The 17509-nt window shown below is 35.6% G+C and overlaps 1 protein-coding gene across 10 annotated transcripts in view; it reads right to left on the reverse strand.

Moving 5' to 3' along the window:
• ZC3H13 (zinc finger CCCH-type containing 13) overlaps positions 1–17509 on the reverse strand; it is a 98212-nt gene that overhangs the window by 57918 nt on the left and 22785 nt on the right. For 9 of the 10 annotated variants that reach the window (XM_058685109.1, XM_058685114.1, XM_058685102.1 and 6 more), the window contains 3 exons: positions 12568–12676; positions 3180–3319; positions 2419–2579 (listed from right to left, as the gene is read on the reverse strand). In XM_058685109.1, the coding sequence (XP_058541092.1) occupies positions 2419–2579; positions 3180–3319; positions 12568–12676 (410 nt within the window). The remainder of the gene's footprint in view (positions 1–2418; positions 2580–3179; positions 3320–12567; positions 12677–17509) is intronic. The other variant, XM_058685162.1, reaches the window with a different exon arrangement.

The following is a 17509-nucleotide window of genomic DNA, read 5'->3' on the forward strand; positions in this document are numbered from 1 at the left end:
CTATACTGTCTAGACTTCTTTGAAATGAGATATATGGCCAAGTGACCAAGTTCTGGGCAAAAAATGCTTGTGGAATTGTACACCACTACCAGGCCTAATAAATGATCCTCATACTCCAGGCAATTGTAAACTGTAGAGCCCAATAAGAGCAGTACTCCAATTAATTTTTTTCTTTAGGCGTTCCATTTTTTGATGTCCACAAAACCCAAGTGAAACCATCTCAAAAGGAGCCTGGGTTACTGAATCTTTATGCATAAGAGAGCCACCTGTTAATCAGAAACACCCACTCTGATTTGCTTTGAGAAATAAACCTCCGTAGCATTAAACTCAGATTTTGGGACTAAGCTATTATAACGACAGAATTATATCAATACACTCACTATGGTATAGAATTTCTTCACATTTCCTTCAAAACTATACGTAGTTGGAAATCACAATTATGTTACAATATAGGCTTTTCAAGTGCCTTCCAACTACAGGGGTCAAAATTGGTTCTGCACATTCTAAAGGCAACAAGATCTTTCAACCTTTTTTAAGTCAACTGATTTCTCCGTAATGGCACAGAGTGTACCTCCCACTTGTGGCACAGAGTTCAATTAATTTCATCTATCATTTTTAGATCCTTTCTTTCTCTGTATCAGACTCTGTGCTGACACTCAGAGCCTGAAGCCTGCTTCTGATTCTGTGTCTCCCTCTCTCTGCCCATCCCCTGCTCGCACTGTCTCTAGCTCTCACATGAATAAACATTAAAACAAACAAAGAATCCGAATTTTATTCAACCAAATGGAAAACACAGAATTTTTCAATGGCATAGTAAATTAACTGCAATCGTTCTTTCAAGATTTCTCTCACAACATCCGTAAAATGAATGAATACAGGGGGTTGAGGAATGAAATGTCTATGTGCACAGGAGAGTGGACACTAGATAAAGTAGAAGGATGATACAATAACCTAGGCAAAAAGTAACTGGAGTCCGAAATAGGGTTAAAAACTCTAGAAACTAGAAGGAAGACAAATATGAGTTTCATTGTGGATTCAGATAGTTTGCCAACTGGTCGTATGTTGAAAGAGGTTAGTTTATTTAGCTTTTTTCCTTGAACAAAATTAGTGTATACGCTTTCATTAAAACAAAATTTAGGGGCGCCTGGGTGGCTCAGTCGGTTAAGTGTCCGACTTCGGCTCGGGTCATGATCTCATGGTCCGTGGGTTCGAGCCCCGCATCGGGCTCTGTGCTGACCGCTCAGAGCCTAGAGCCTGTTTCAGATTCTGTGTCTCCCTCTCTCTCTGATCCTCCCCTGTTCATGCTCTGTCTCTCTCTCTGTCTCAAAAATAAATAAACGTTAAAAAAAAAAAATTTTTTTTTTAAATGTAAATAGTACAGAGTGACATTAAATAGAAAAATGTCTTCTGTCTTATTCTTAGTCCCTCAATGTAATATTTACTCATTTCTGCTTTTATTTCAACTGGCTACTGCAGTAATTCTAAATAATATATTCATACTGCTTAGTATAAACTAAGAATCTAATCTCATGACCATGTGCACAAGGAGACAAGAAAAATGTTCACTGTGTATAATTTGTAACAGTGAAAAACTGAAAACAACTTATAAGTTCAACAACAGAAGAGTAAACACATAGTATAAATACTCAAATGACAAAAGGCTACATAGATCAATACAAATATAAAAAATGTTAAGTGAAAAAGAAAGTTGCAGAAGCAAAGCTTTAATATATAAGTACTACGACTAAGTAGATAAAAATAATACACATGAAAGTATAAACACACATGCTCAAGTACCAAAAACAAATTCAAGAGGGAGGGACAGAAAATACAAAGGTGTGTTATGTTTTATTTAAAAAAAAAAAAAAAAAAAAAGCTCTGAAGGACAGCAGATGGGACACAGACATTTGTTTTATTGTTCTCTATCAATTTTCTTTTAAACAGAAACATTTTGTACCTTTATTTTCTTTTCAAATTTTTATTTAAATTCTGTTAACACACAACCCAATACTGGTTTCAGGAGTAGCAATCAGGGATTCATTACTTACATGTAACACCCAGTGCGCATCACAACAAGGGCCCTCCTTAATACCCATCACCCAATTAACCCATCCCCTACCCACATCCCTCCATCAACCCTCAGTTTGTTCTCTATCTTTAAAAGTCTCTTCTTCTGGTTTGTTTCCTTCTCTCTCTCATCCCCACCCCCCATATGTTCCTCTGCTTTGTTAAATTCCATATATGAGTGAAATCATATGGTCATACCTTTATTTTAGAAGAAAAAAACTTACATTAAATACTGAATGTATTACAAGGATTCTTCTGTAATCTACTAATTCTTCTGAGTATCACTTCAGATTTCGGGTATCACTTCAGAAAAAGCTATTTCATTCTGGCGTTATTTACCACCCTACTGACCTCTGCTGGTCCAACAAGGGTGAGGATACTGCAGTTGCCTTCCTGTCTTTCTTGCTTGCTGAAGATGACGATTTAGGGCTTGACTTTCGCTTTGGAGATTTGCTTGACTTTCTTAGAGAAGGAGATGGAGATAATTTTGATCGAATCACTTCTGGTGAAACCTTTTAAAAGAATTCAGTAGATCAATCAGAAACTCCTTCAATCATGGGTGTTATAATCAGATAACAAAGCAGGTGTTTCTAAATCATACCAAAATTCAAATGAAATATTAAGTGCTGTTATAGCCACCAAGTGTTAGTCTGACTTCTAAACATGTGCTTTTAACCAATATGCTAATTACAATTAGTGCCCTAACATAACACTATTATTAACAAAGCAAACCAAAATTATACAACTTCAAAATCTCCTCAGAAAAATCACAAATTACATTCCAATAAATTGTACCCCTGGTCTTTAAAAAATAAACAAGTATTCTAGACATAGCTTAGGCCTAAGAAACAGACATACATAGATTCAAATCCCATTTAACATTAGCCGGTGAATCTATGCAGCACAACCTTAGTTTTTTCACCTGTCCAAAAGCAAAGATATTTCCTATTTATCTAATAGAGTAATGTGAATATTAACATGTAGTTGATTTACAGTAACGTGATCAACTTATCAACATCCTGATACAATTTAAGACACAACAAATGGCTAATGAGTTCTCTGATCAATACCCATGTTGATATTAATTGCTAACATGTATTTCAATAGCATACCTCCTTTTTAATAATAATTTCTTCTCTTTTGTCCATGTTTTCTTGTTCGAGCTTCATTAATTCCCTCTGTATCTTCTGACGCTTCATTTCCAACGACAACTCATGAACATAATCATAATTAATATCTCCATTGTCAGAATCTTTAAGATAAAATTCCATTACTTGTCAGAAACTATCAAAATTACACCAAAAATTAGAGAAATTTTTTCAACTAATTTTTTATGCAAATTAAAATGGTGGTCTTTCATTAGAATAACATACTTCTCAAAGATAAAAAATATATACTGTTTCTATAAAGGGTTAAAATCAGTATGGCTGATTTCTTTATGAAACGCCAAACATTTTTAAGACACTTGGGTTTTCTTAAAGTGATTTTGGGTTGTCTGGCAGTTGGGTTTTTGGTTAGGAGATGGGATTTCACAATTTTACCGTTAAAAAAGTCACATGTAAATTCTAAGTATTAAAAATACCAAAGCCTTCAGTATTTCAGGCTGTATATATGATTTCATTATGTCCTTGACTTTCTTCAAGATTCATCAGTATTAAATGAAGGTAGCATTTGTCCTACATTGCTTCCATATTTCCTTTTTATTAGTGACAGAACTGATTTGTATCTAAAAGTAAAGTTTGGTAATTTTAACACTAATGTGTACATGAGCTAACATCCGAAAGATCTGTAACTTTTCCATTATAAGCAATTTGTGATAGTTCCTTAGATCAGAACTGTCCATCTCCTCAACAGATGTGGTACGATGTCTCTATTTCTATTCATTTTTTCCAGTGGAAAAAATATAAAGACTTGTTAAGGAAAAAAAAAAAAAACCAGGAAAGAAAAAGAAAGAATGATGTGCAGAGCTATTCCTTTGCAACATGCAGAAGTTTTCAGGGGCTACTGGCACTGTCACCCAGCCTCTCACCCTCATTTGTTATATATAAATGCCAAAGAGCCTAGAGGAAGGAATTTCAGTGACTCTTATCCTAACACATGACAATGTTGGGCTACACTGATAACAAACTGAGGTGCCTTTTCTAACTTTTCTAACTTTTAGCACTGAAGATCACCATTCCTTAACCTGGGGTAAAGAAATAAAATGAAGAACTAAAAAACGACGACGATAAATAGTCCTATTTGACTGTCGAAAACACAAGAAAATGAACATCACTGTCGTGTACAGATCAAATACATTATAATTCCAACTATCCATTTATTTGCATGGGAACAGAGGGGGTAACTACATATCCTCTGTGTATCTCAACTGATTGCTCATCTTATATTGGAAGATGATGACAATTTTTCAGTAAATATATAAAATAGACTAAATCACATTTTTCAGTCAGAAAGCAATTACTAAATATTTAAGGACTATATTTACTAGATATAATTTACTATATTTAAGAACTATATTTACTAGATAAAATGATTGGAAATACTGAATTTAATTAAATAAATAATGGCTATCTGTATACTGTTTTGTACTCTGAGACACTTTGTATCAATGAATAATAGGGTTCAAAGATTCAGTTTGACAGTATTCTTAAATTGCTAGCAGATAAAATTCCATAGCTAAATACTAAGTATGTATAAAACAAAGGGAAGAGTAATTAATTGTGAAGAATGATTTATAGTGTTTTTAATGGTATTATCAATAATAGCCTGCACCCCTCTAAAAACTACTACCTGGAAATGTCACCAATATAGAACACAGGTAAGAAATGAAAAGTTGGCTTTCAGTCCTTCAATCTCCAGCTATCCTACCAAAGGGGTAAGCCTGAACAGTTAAAATATATGTCAGAGTCAATGTACTATAATATATTTTGCTCAGAGGAAAAGCTCTCTAGTCTTTACTCAGATACAATTTATTCTTATTTTATGCATAGCTATTATAAACAAAAGGAAGATGTCTTCCTAGCCTATAAGGAGATGAAATACAAAACAGACATGATGCAACCTGACAAAAAAAAAGAAGTCTGAAACCATTTAATAAATTTAGAAAATGTGTCTCATACCTTGAGGTTATCATTATAACTGCCTAATAAAAACTGATTCATATGGATAGATGATTAGTCTAAGTCATTAGAAATATATTAAATACAATTAGAATGGCATATTTTACAAGGCAGCTATTTTTAAAAATATATAATACAAAAATACAATACATAAGGTTGACATTCCTCATACATACAGAGTTCTTACTGATTGAAAGGAGAATGCAAGGACATGAACAGGCAATTCACAAAAAGAAGGAAATGCAAATGGTACCTAAATATGCCTTTTTCATGTATTAAAGAGGTACTTTTTTCTAATTATAGTATTAGGTATTAGCAAAGGTATAGATAAAAGGTATGTTCACTCTTTGAAGGTTAACAATGCAAACTAGGACACTGGGACATCTATCTTGGAAAGTAATTAGGCAATGTGGGTAAAAGCCTTAAGAACATTAATACCCTTTAATAAAACAATTTTACTTCTAGTAATCTGTTTTATGCAAATAATCATAGAAATATACAAGGTATACATATATAAAGACTGTACGGTTGAGTATTTGCTTCTGTCTTTAATATATACATTCTCACTATTAAAAGTGTTAATTCTTTTTTTTTTTTTTTAATTTTTTTTTTTTTCAACATTTTTTATTTATTTTTGGGACAGAGAGAGAGACAGAGCATGAACGGGGGAGGGGCAGAGAGAGAGGGAGACACAGAATCGGAAACAGGCTCCAGGCTCCGAGCCATCAGCCCAGAGCCTGACGCGGGGCTCGAACTCACAGACCGCGAGATCGTGACCTGGCTGAAGTCGGACGCTTAACCGACTGCGCCACCCAGGCGCCCCTAAAAGTGTTAATTCTTAAGTACACAGGGTGAATGGAGAAATTCCGTTACACTCCTCCCACTGCTACCTTACTCCAGTGATAACAATGTTACTAGTTTAGTGTTGTATGCATAAAAATAAACCTTTATATTTATGCTCTTTAAAATAATGGGACTAAAACTACACACAATGCCCTATAGAAATACCTTTCCACATCATACAAAGAGGAACCATTTTAACATCTGAAAAGCATTTCATAATATGAACACATTGTAATTTAGTGAACCAGTTTCCTTCTGATACACATTGTTTTTAATATTTTGCTCTATAAACAAGACTTCAATGGACATTCTGACACCTTCCTTGGTTCACAAGTGCAAAGTATTTCTTTAGGGCAGATTTTTTTTTTTTAATGTTTATTTATTTATTTTGAGAGAGAGTAAGCTAGTGAAAGAATGGTGATCAGGTGAGGGACAGTGAGAGAGGGAGAGAATCCCAAGCACACCCAATGCTATCAGCGCACAGAGCCCGATGGGGTACTTGAACGGTGAGATCATGACCCAAGCCAAAATCAAGAGTCAGATGCTTAACCGACTGAGGCATCCAGGTGCCCCTAGAACAGATTTCGTAAGCTACAGAGTTGCTGGATCAAAGATAAGTGTAACTTTATTTTTAATATTACCAAACTACACCTCAAAACAGCTTTTACCAACGGAAACTCCCATTTCTAACGTTTATATTTTTCATTTCTGTCAATTTGATGACAGATAAATAAATGCTACCTTTTTATTTTCCTTGACTTCCTTCTGTAGTGAGCCTGAGTACCAACTGACCATTTCTATTTCCTCTATGAATTACCTATTTAATTTTTTTTGCCCATTTATCAACTGGACTGTATTTTCCTTTTATTTGTGGAGCTCATTATATGTTTATATAGTACTTTTGCCATGTGCTTATACATGTTATACATGGTAAATATGTCCTTTTGGTGATCTACTTCTTAATTATTAAACTGTAGTTTAGTTACACAGAAAATTTAAATCTTTATGTACTCAAATAAGGCTTCTGGGTTTTATGCCTTACTTCAGGAGAATGTACCCACCTATAAGATTACCAAATACGTTCATTTATTTCCTCTTCTACTGCAATGACACTTTTCCTTTTTATGTTACTGCACTAGTCAGTATGGTAAACAAATAAGATGAAGTTTAAGGAACCAAATAAAAAACAGACTTGGGGGTAAGGAATTGGAAATACAGGCAGCAACCAGATAATGAAAAGTTCTGTACAGTAAGAATTTGTACTTGGTTCCTGAAGGCAATGGGAAATCCAAATTTTATTTGCTTTTTTTTTTTTAAATGTTTGCTTATTTTTGAGAGACAGAGCATGAGAGGGGGAGGGGCAGAGAGAGAGAGAGGGAGACAAGGAATCCAAAGCAGGCTCCAGGCTCTGAGCTGTTAGCACAGAGCCCAAAGCAGGGCTCAAACTCATGTACCATGAGATCATGACCCAAGCCTAAGTCGGACGCTTAACCAACTGAGCCAGCCAGGCACCCCGGGAAATCCAAATTTTATGCAGAGGAATGAAGACATTTATTCTTTCAAAAGAGCATTCTGGAACTCAGAGAGTGGAAGAAGATATTCACAATACGTATATCTGATAAAAGATCTTATATCCAAAGTATATAAAGAATTCTACACAATTAAGAAAACAGGTAATGCAATACAATAGGCAAGTCTGGAACACGCAGTTTACAAAATAGATTGTACAGTGGTCAATAAACGTGAACAAGTTGTCCACTTTATTAGTCATTAGGGAAATGCACACTAGAACCACAATAAGATACCACACACCTCCAGAATGGCTAAGATGAAAAAGATAAAAAGTACCATATGAAAAATAATCATTTTTAATTTGACATTACCTACCAAAGATGAACATATGCAAACTCCATGATCTAGCAATCCAATTTCCAGGCATAAGATGAAGAGACATGGGTACAAGTTTAGCAAAAGATATGATTAAGAACAGTAACAGCACCCTACTCATAACTGTTCAAAATTAGAAATTATTCAAATGTTTAGCACCATTAGAATGGATAAATTATGACATATTCATACAATGAAATCCTATACAGCTATAATAATTAATAAACTACAACTATGTGCAATAAATAATACGGTTAATCTCAAATATATTGTAAGCAAAGGAAGCTAAACATAAAAAGAGTACTTCTATATATTCCATTTATACAGAGCTCAAAAACAGACAAAACTAATCAATGGTGGTAGAAATCAGGGTAGTAGTTATCTCTGGGAGGTGAGGGTTGGGAGTGAGTGACTGGAAAGGGAGCACAAAGGGGTTTATGGGATCCTATTAATTTTCTATTTATTGACTTGGGTACAGATTATACAAGTTTGTTCTGTCTGTGAAAATTCAGTGAGTTGCACACATGAATCATGCACTCTTCTGAATGTATACTACACTTCAGTTAAAAAAATTCTTTTAAGATTATTCTGGCTTTCAAGTGGAGAATGAATTAGAAGACAAGATTAATAACTTCAAGGCATGAGGTTAGGAGGCTATTGTGGTAAAATATATTTGTACGCAGTAAACAAATATCTTAACTAAAATATTAGTAGTCATTTAGAAAAATAGGTGGTTCTGAAAGATAGGCAGAAATGTCAGAACTCTGTAAACATCTAGGGTGAGGGGAAGAAATATCAAATAATAACTCCCAGGCTTTGGGGGACCCAGTAGAAAGTGGTAGTCTTAGGGAACTCAGATAGAGAGATCAGTTGACAGATGCCTCAACTGAGAGCTCCACATACTGGATTCATTAACACACAGATGCTAACGACGCCCTGAAAGGATGACTTCATCTGGAAGGAAAAATTAAAATTGAGAAGAGGTGGCTAGGCAAAGGGAAAACAACTGAAAGCAGAAGCCACTTCTAGAAACAAGCGGTTCTCAAAGAGGGGTCTGAGGACTCCTCGGGATCTCCAGAACAATTCTTGGAGTTTCAGAAGATGAAAAATATTTCTACAATACTACATCACTTGGGTGGCTGGTCTACTATTCTCTCCTGGGTATACGGCGGGGTTTTCCAAAAGTCACATGATACGCAATAATACCATTAACAGACTGAATGCGGAACCAGACATAAAAATCTAGATGTCTTCAACTAAGCCAGATGTTAAAAAGATTTCCAAAAACATGTAAAACACTGCCCCCTCCTTGTGATTTTATTTTTAGTTTCCAAAACCAATCTACTTTCTATAAAAGTATATGCTGGGCTTATTATTTTCACTGTTCAATAAATTCATAAATAAGTATTTAAAAAATTTCTCAGATTCAATTTCTAATATGGCAAGAATTAAAACAAATAACCCACTAAGTCAAAAGCTGTTTGGGATCCTTAAAAAAAGTGAAAAGTGTCATGAGACCAAAAAGTTTGAGAAATACTAATACAAAGCAATTTCTTCTGAGTCTAGCTAAAACTGCTATTCATGTTAGATTTAAAACGTAGAAAGTCTATTAAATTGGTTCAGTGTCATTATCTGGGGATTGAGATGACTATATCTATGCTTCAATATTCTTCCAAACATGTTTTAATCCATAGAGACAAAATATCAAAACCTGTGAGTTCAAATCAAGAGAAAACTGTTAACAGCCATGTGTAGATTTTATATGTACAACTATTATAAAAGGCATCCACTCACCTTTTAAATGATTTTTGTATAGTAAAATCACTTTAGTTTTTTTAAAGATGATAGCCTAGAGCAAAACCTTGGGAATCAACATTTAAGGGATAGATAAAACACAAGGAGCCTCCGTTCAAGACTGGAGGGCTTCAAAGGAAGACAGAAAAACTGAAGAGTGATAGATGAAATCCAAGGACAAAGTGTTTCAAAAAGGCTCTCGAATGCTGCAGAAAGATTACAGAATAGAGACAAGTATCAGGGTGCCTTGGTAGCTCAGTCACAGTTTGGCTCAGGTCATGATCTCACAGTTCATGGGTTGTAACCCTGTATATGGCTGTCTGCTGACAGCTGGGAGCCTGGAGCCTGATTTGGATTCTGTGTCTCACTCTCTCTCTGTCACTCTCCTGTTCATGCTGTCTCTCTCTCTCTCTCAAATATAAATAAACAATTAAAAAAAGAGAAAGAGAGAGACAATATGTCTCTATTTACTTAGCAAACAGGAGGTCATCAGTGACCTTGAAAAGCCATTTTACTGAAGACATGGGTCAGAAACTGAGCAAGTATGAGGTGAAAAAAGTAGAGACAGTAAGGCACAGAGTTACTTCACAAATTTAGTTGTAAAGTGGGGATAAGCCGGGTGATGGGTAAAAGTCATGTGGGGAGAAGAGAAATTGTGTCCAGATGGATGTTAAAGATGTAAAAGAGAAGGTATAACAAATGAACAAGATTGCAGAAGGGGGAGGAAATCAGATTCAGGACACAGGAGTAGATAACCTTATATAGCAAGAGGGAGGCTTCTTACAAAGAACAAAAGAGAAAGAATAAAGTTCAGGTGGGGAAAAAAGACCAGCTTGTAAGTGTGGTAGCAGGAAGTTGAGGGAGTTACTAGATGGTGAGTTGCATCATCTCTGTGTAGTAAAGAGCAGACAGGAGACATGAAGGGTCCACGGGGAGATCTGAGGAGAGAGTCTGAAATAGCTACTATGAAGACAAGGAGAAAACTCATCTTAGGCTTTTAAATGGGAATAGAGAAATTTTTATTTTTAAAGATTAAGGGGTATCTAGTATATTTCAGAATATTTCTTATCCGAAAGTAATTAAAATGAAAAGAATGCCGAGTGTGTTTAGCTAATCCCTTCATAGTTAGGCAAAGTTCACTATCCAACCTCAAACAGTCAAGATTTATAGTATTTTATTTCAATATATGAACTATTTAGTCACCTACAATGAGACATTATAGCTGCTTCTACTACTATTTTGTAAGAGGTATTACATTAACTTATGAAATCCCAATAAACTAATCATAAGGAAATTCCCTATCTGCTCTTAGGAGTAAGTTTTAAGTAGACAACACTGTCCAGAAGTGGAATGGATTTCCTAAAAAAATACTGATGGTCAAATTACAGGAGAGGCATTTAGCATACTTTTGAAGTCTCAGAATAGATCTCTTTAGAGATTGTTCTTCAATGTAATAGTAAATATCTTAGGCTTACAGACTGCTGGCTCTCGTAAGTACTCGACTCATCCACGGTAGGTCGAAAGCAGCCACAGGAAATATGTAACCAAACAGGACTGGTTGTGTTCCAATAAAACTTCATTTGCAAACACAGGTGGCTGGCCTACAAACTATAATTTTTTTAACTCTTGGTCTAAGTTTTCAGTTTACTGCTAAGGAACTTGCTTAAATTCTCACATTCTTTAGTTTTGTCATGTGTAAGTAGAGTAACAAAGCTACTGAATTAATGAGGTAATTACATAAATGATACTGAAATGCCCAGCACACCCAAAGCATTCAATAAATGTGACTTTCCTTTCTCTATTTGGTAGTGTGAGGCTCTACTGCTCACCTTCAGAGGTCATAAAAGTGAAAAAGAACATTCATGGTATGAAAAACAAATGCTAACTTGTTAAATGATGCAAAGATGATTTTGCTGTTACTCATGAACAAATCCCTGGTCTCAATTAGTATGTGAATTGGATTTCTTCTGAAAGGTGAAAGTCTACAATTTCTTGGAAATAATTTTCCCAGATCTTTAAGATTTAAAAATCTTATTTTAATATTTTATGTAATACAAACAAAATTTAGGGGCACTAGCGGGGCTCGGTTGAGTGTCTGACTTCGGCTGAGGTCACACTCTCACGGCTCGTGAGTTAAAGTCCCACATGGGACTCGCTGCTGTCAGCACAGAGTCTGCTTCGGATCCTCTGTCCCCGCCTCTCCGTCCCTCCCCTGCTTGTGCTCTCAAAAATAAACACTAGGGGCGCCTGGGTGGCTCAGTCGGTTGGACGTCCGACTTCGGCTCAGGTCATGGTCTCGTGGTCTGTGAGTTCGAGCCCTGCGTTGGGCTCTGTGCTGACAGCTCAGAGCCTGGAGCCTGTTTCCGATTCTGTGTCTCCCTCTCTCTCTGACCTTCCCCCGTTCATGCTCTGTCTGTCTCTGTCTCAAAAATGAATAAATGTTAAAAAAAAAAAAAATTAAAAAAAAATAAATAAATAAACACTAAAAAAAAATTTAGACTTAATTTTTTAACTTAATTTTTTAACTTAATTTTTTTTTAATTAACCCTTAATTTTTTAAGGGCCTAAAAACACTTAGAAAAGTAATACAATTTCAAAGGACTGTGATGCTGCCCAATGAAGTTCTGGGGGGGAGGGGAGGATGGGGAAGTTGAAAAATGCAGTGTGAATAGCCTTCTCTGACTTTGTTCCGCTACCACATGCTATTTTCTGTATTACGGCTCATTAAAGTAGAAAGACGGCAGTAAGATGATTCTGAAAGGAGGAGATAACAGTTGAAAAGTGTTTTGAAACCCAAAAAGTCTACAAAGTGAATAATCAATAGCTTGACTATATAAGCAAAGATTCTTGCACTCACCATCTCTATTAGTTTCCCATTCTACATTTTCTTCTTCACTTTCGGGAGTTCTCTCCTTAGTGATTTTAATGTCTTCCTTTTCCCTATGTCTCCCTCTCGAAGATTCTTTCTAAAAAGTATATATATACATACAGATTACCATATTTTTTAAACATTACGAGATAGTTACTATAATACAGAATATTTCTAGCTTCATCTTTGTTTCATTAAAGAATCTAGCAAATAATCACTTATCCACTAAGTAGAAGCGACAAGTTCTAGTGTAGCACCATCATGAAAACACTGTATTTTATCAAACAGCAACTTGGTAAAAGTAAGGAATAAGATTTTAAAATATACAATGCAAATATTCACTAAGTACTGGAGAGTCTAAAACATACCAAGTTTCTACTTCTAAGTTTCTAGGGGGAAAAGACAGTTTAAAATGGATAAAAAGAAACAAAAGGATTTTTAAGTGACTATATTAAAAAATGACTAAAAATGGCTACATTTTTCACAGTAGACTCAGAAATACTGATCTAAAACTTACCATACACTTAATGTAACAGCATTTTCCTGCACACTTAAAGATTAAATCCAAACTCATTTGGTAATTTTACAAATGCTTTTTTAAAAAGATGTTCCCCTATTTTGATGAAATCAAAATGGTGGCTAAAATGGTTAGAAAATTAGTCCTTATACTATAGTTAAAAACATAAAAATTTACATTTTATTCCAAGTGTAACAGTATCCTACAAACAGAACAGGGCAGTTTCAGCTTGTAAAATTTAATTAAATAACTATATAAGATAAAGACTCCAAACAACATTTTACTACGTGGTAAGAAAATAACCAGTGTCGTAGAATTGTTAACCTTCCTACCACAGCGTCTCACTTTTATTAACACTCTAAATCCTGACTATGTAAGAAACTAAAACTCAAGGATATTAATTGCTGAAAGTTCTTTCTGGGCATTACCAAACATAAAATGGCGCTGCTTACAACACAAATGAATTTCTCTGTGAAATCTTTTTTTAAAAAAATCTAGTATATATTATAATTGCCCTAAATTTTACATATTTAGGTACAAAGTCATGGTGTATCACTTGCTAAATGACACATATGGTATGAAAATAAAGACTGACAAAAATATTAGAAAAGGTTCTACAAGAGTGGAATCAGCCATAGAAAAATACTAGGAGGGAGGAAGGTATGAAGGGAGGGGAGGGGAGGGGAGGGGAGGGGAGGGGAGGGGAGGGGAGGAAGGAAGGAAGGAAGGAAGGAAGGAAGGAAGGAAGGAAGGACAGACTAACTCCTATTTATATATAAGACAAAAGGAAAAAAAGGGACACAATTATTTTTATTCTTAAAATATATTCCATGGATTATCAATGAGGAACTATTCTATACCCCATGTAACTTTTCAGTGTTCTATGGATTAAATTTACTATAATCTTACATCAGTACAATTTATATCAAAAAAATTTTATAGGAAGTTGTCTCCAAATTATTGAAAAATATAGTTTTCTACTTAAAGTAGCATGTAATACCCAACTACTAATTTAGTTGAAAAGGATTTCAGAGAAGTAGTAGTTGATACTGCAAAGTAAAATAACCTGCAAGTGTGTAGCGAAGTATTTTTAACAGATTTAGAACTAAAAATGCAATCATCTCAATAAATATCATTAATAACATAAATATTTCCAATATTCACCCTATATAAATAAATTATGTAATTTTTGAATTGCTATTGTTTTTTTAATACGACAGAGTAGCTTGTCACCTTATTTCTTTTATTTTTTTTAAATTTTTTTTTTCAACATTTTTTATTTATTTTTGGGACAGAGAGAGACAGAGCATGAATGGGGGAGGGGCAGAGAGAGAGGGAGACACAGAATCGGAAACAGGCTCCAGGCTCTGAGCCATCAGCCCAGAGCCTGACGCGGGGCTCGAACTCACGGACCGCAAGATCGTGACCTGGCTGAAGTTGGATGCTTAACCGACTGTGCCACCCAGGCGCCCCACCTTATTTCTTTTAAATGCAAACATATTAATTAGATGTGCAGCTGGGGGTGGGGAGGGCTGGGTGGCTCAGTCGGTTAGGCATCAGGTCATGATCTCATGACTTTGGCTCAGGTCATGATCTCACGGTTTGGAGTTAGAGCCCAGCATCAGGGTCTCTGCTATCAGCACAGAACCCACTCTGGATCCTCTCTCTCCCTCTCTCTCTCTCTGCCCCTCCTCCCCTCCTCTCAAAAATAAATATTAAAAACATTTTTTAAAAAGATGTGCAGCCGTTTGATTACTTTATTATGTATTCTAAATTAGTCATCCCAAAACATGTACATGTTGAAATACTTGTTAATGAACTAAAGCATTTCAGCCAGTACACTTGGGATGAGATATTTTAAGAATTCAGAATTTTTTTTGGACTTCAAAGTATGCTAAGTAACAACACCAACAGGGTCTACAGCAGCAACCTGTGCTCAAACATACTAATATTTTTGTAGCAAAACATGAAATCGCCAATTGTATAAAGGCTATAATTAGCTTCATGTCAATTAAAATTAGGTTTTGCTGTCAAACAAATCTATGCCTCACTTAGAAAAGCTGGTATTAAAAATTTCTTACATTTCAGAAATGCAATAAATGATTGCAGGCTTTTACTTTAAATTATTTTCATTTTATTTTTAGTTTACAGTACATTCACATTTATTCCATAAACATTATATGTATGGATAGGTAATATTCATTATGAATGTTATTTTTTAATATCTTTTTAAATGTTAAGGTTTTTCATTTTTGAGAGACAGAGACAGAGTGTGAGCAGGGGAGAGGCAGAGAGAGAGGGAGACAGAATCCGAAGCAGGTTCCTGGCTCTGAGCTGTCAGCTGAGCCCTGATGCGGGGTTCGAACTCACAAACCACAAGATCAGGACCTAAGGCGAAGTCGCATGCTTAACTGAGCCACCCAGGCACCCCATGAATTTTAATTTTAGATAGTAAAGAGGCATTGCCAAGAATTTGATTTAAAAAAAGCTCTGAGGCTAAAAAAAAGTTGAAAACCAATTATTACAATAATTTGATTAGCAACTAAAGTCATAAAATGTTAGGAGTCTCTGTAAATAACATAATCCAACCTTCTCTTGCCCTATGTAGGAAATCTCTTAAATATCATATATCTATGGAAGTCTTAGATGAATATAAGGAAAAAATATTTACTCCCTAGGTCACCACTGATCTCTCTTCACTGTTATGCCCCTTAGTCCCCATTTTCAGACAGCTCTTAAGTATCAAAAAATTCTTTCTTATACTGATCACAACTCTCTTACACCTCTCCAGAATTTCTGATTGGAATCAGTTCCGACCTCTAGATCATGGGAAAATAAATCTAAACATCTGTCACCCATCAGCCCTTTAAATATCTGAACACTGTTACTAAATCTCTTCAACATCTTCTTAGACAAGGCTAAAGATACACTTCACATTGATCACACATCAACATTTTGGAATTTTCCCACTTTATCACTCTGTCATTTTCCCTGGGCACGTCAATCTGCCAATGTAATTCAATAAAACATGAAAACTAAAATTAATCTAGTCTTGCCACAGCAGCACACAGCATATGGCTTCTGCCTCTCCTGGTGTAGAACTGAAATTATACTTGCATTAATAAAGTCTAACTTATTTTGGGTGGAGCTTACACAAGGTACTATAAGCTTACAAACTACGTAAGTTTGAAGTACAGTCACATAAAATAAGATGAACTTCAGGGCTGGGTGATGTAGTAACATACTGAAATCATTAGACATCAAACTTTCTTGTGTTGTTCCTCTCACAGCTCTGCCCTTCCTATTGCTGACTTCACATTAAGGCATGTTTCTTTTCCCATAAGAAGCAATCTAGGGGGCGCCTGGGTGGCTCAGTCGGTTAAGCATCCGACTTCGGCTCAGGTCACAATCTCACAGTTTGTGAGTTCGAGCCCCGCATCGGGCTCTGTGCTGACAGCTCAGAGCCTGGAGCCTGTTTCAGATTCTGTGTCTCCCTCTCTCTGACCCTCCCCCGTTCATGCTCTGTCTCTCTCTGTCTCAAAAATAAATAAACGTTAAGAAAAAAAATTTAAAAAAAAAAAAAAAAAGAAGCAATCTAGGTTCTCCCAGTGTGCTCTCCCTCACTCACAAAATGAGAATTCGTTCCTTCAGTTTGAGTGGGCCAACTTCAGTCACATGACCACATCTAAATCAATAACAAACCGATCAATAAATCAAAAACTAATACCAAAGTAATGGCCGCAGGTGAAATGACTCAGGCCTGGTTCCTCAATCAACCGAATTAGCAAAGAGAATGGGATTATTATGACTGAATTAGACTAATCAGGCCCCAGCAGTGAACCAGGGTCAATTCCCCAAAACCACGATGCATCTACAAAATGAAAAAGTGATGGGATGGGTTCTGGTGAGTGCAAAGCAATTTACACCACACTTTTGGAACTACGCTTCACCTCTTCAAAGTACAAGGCCACACGCGACGATTTCATAGGCCAACACAAAACAGACTGTCCAACCTAGCCAACATTTTCTCTGTTCGCCTTTACGATTCACATTTCAGACCCTCCTTCTAAATCATTTGCACTACCTTCCTGACGCGTGTCTTTTTAGACATTCTCTATTTAGTGAAGTTCTCCTAGTAGCCAACAGTCGATTTTATCTAAAAATGTCTGTATTTTATCTTCATTCTTGAAAAACGGTTTTGCTGGATATATAACTATGGGTTGACAGATTTATCTTAACATTTTGGAAATATTATCCCACTGTCTTTTGGCTTCCATTGTTACGATGTCATTCTGTTGCTTCTTTGTAGGAGGAGTTCCCTTTTTTCCTTGGGGTGTTTCTGGTATTTTCTCCATGATTCTGGTATTTTACAACTGCATAATAATATTCCATTTGGTATGTATTGTGCCTTCT

The sequence above is a fragment of the Neofelis nebulosa genome, chromosome 1 (genome assembly GCF_028018385.1).
Source record: "Neofelis nebulosa isolate mNeoNeb1 chromosome 1, mNeoNeb1.pri, whole genome shotgun sequence".
In the NCBI taxonomy this organism is placed as follows: Eukaryota; Metazoa; Chordata; class Mammalia; order Carnivora; family Felidae; genus Neofelis; species Neofelis nebulosa.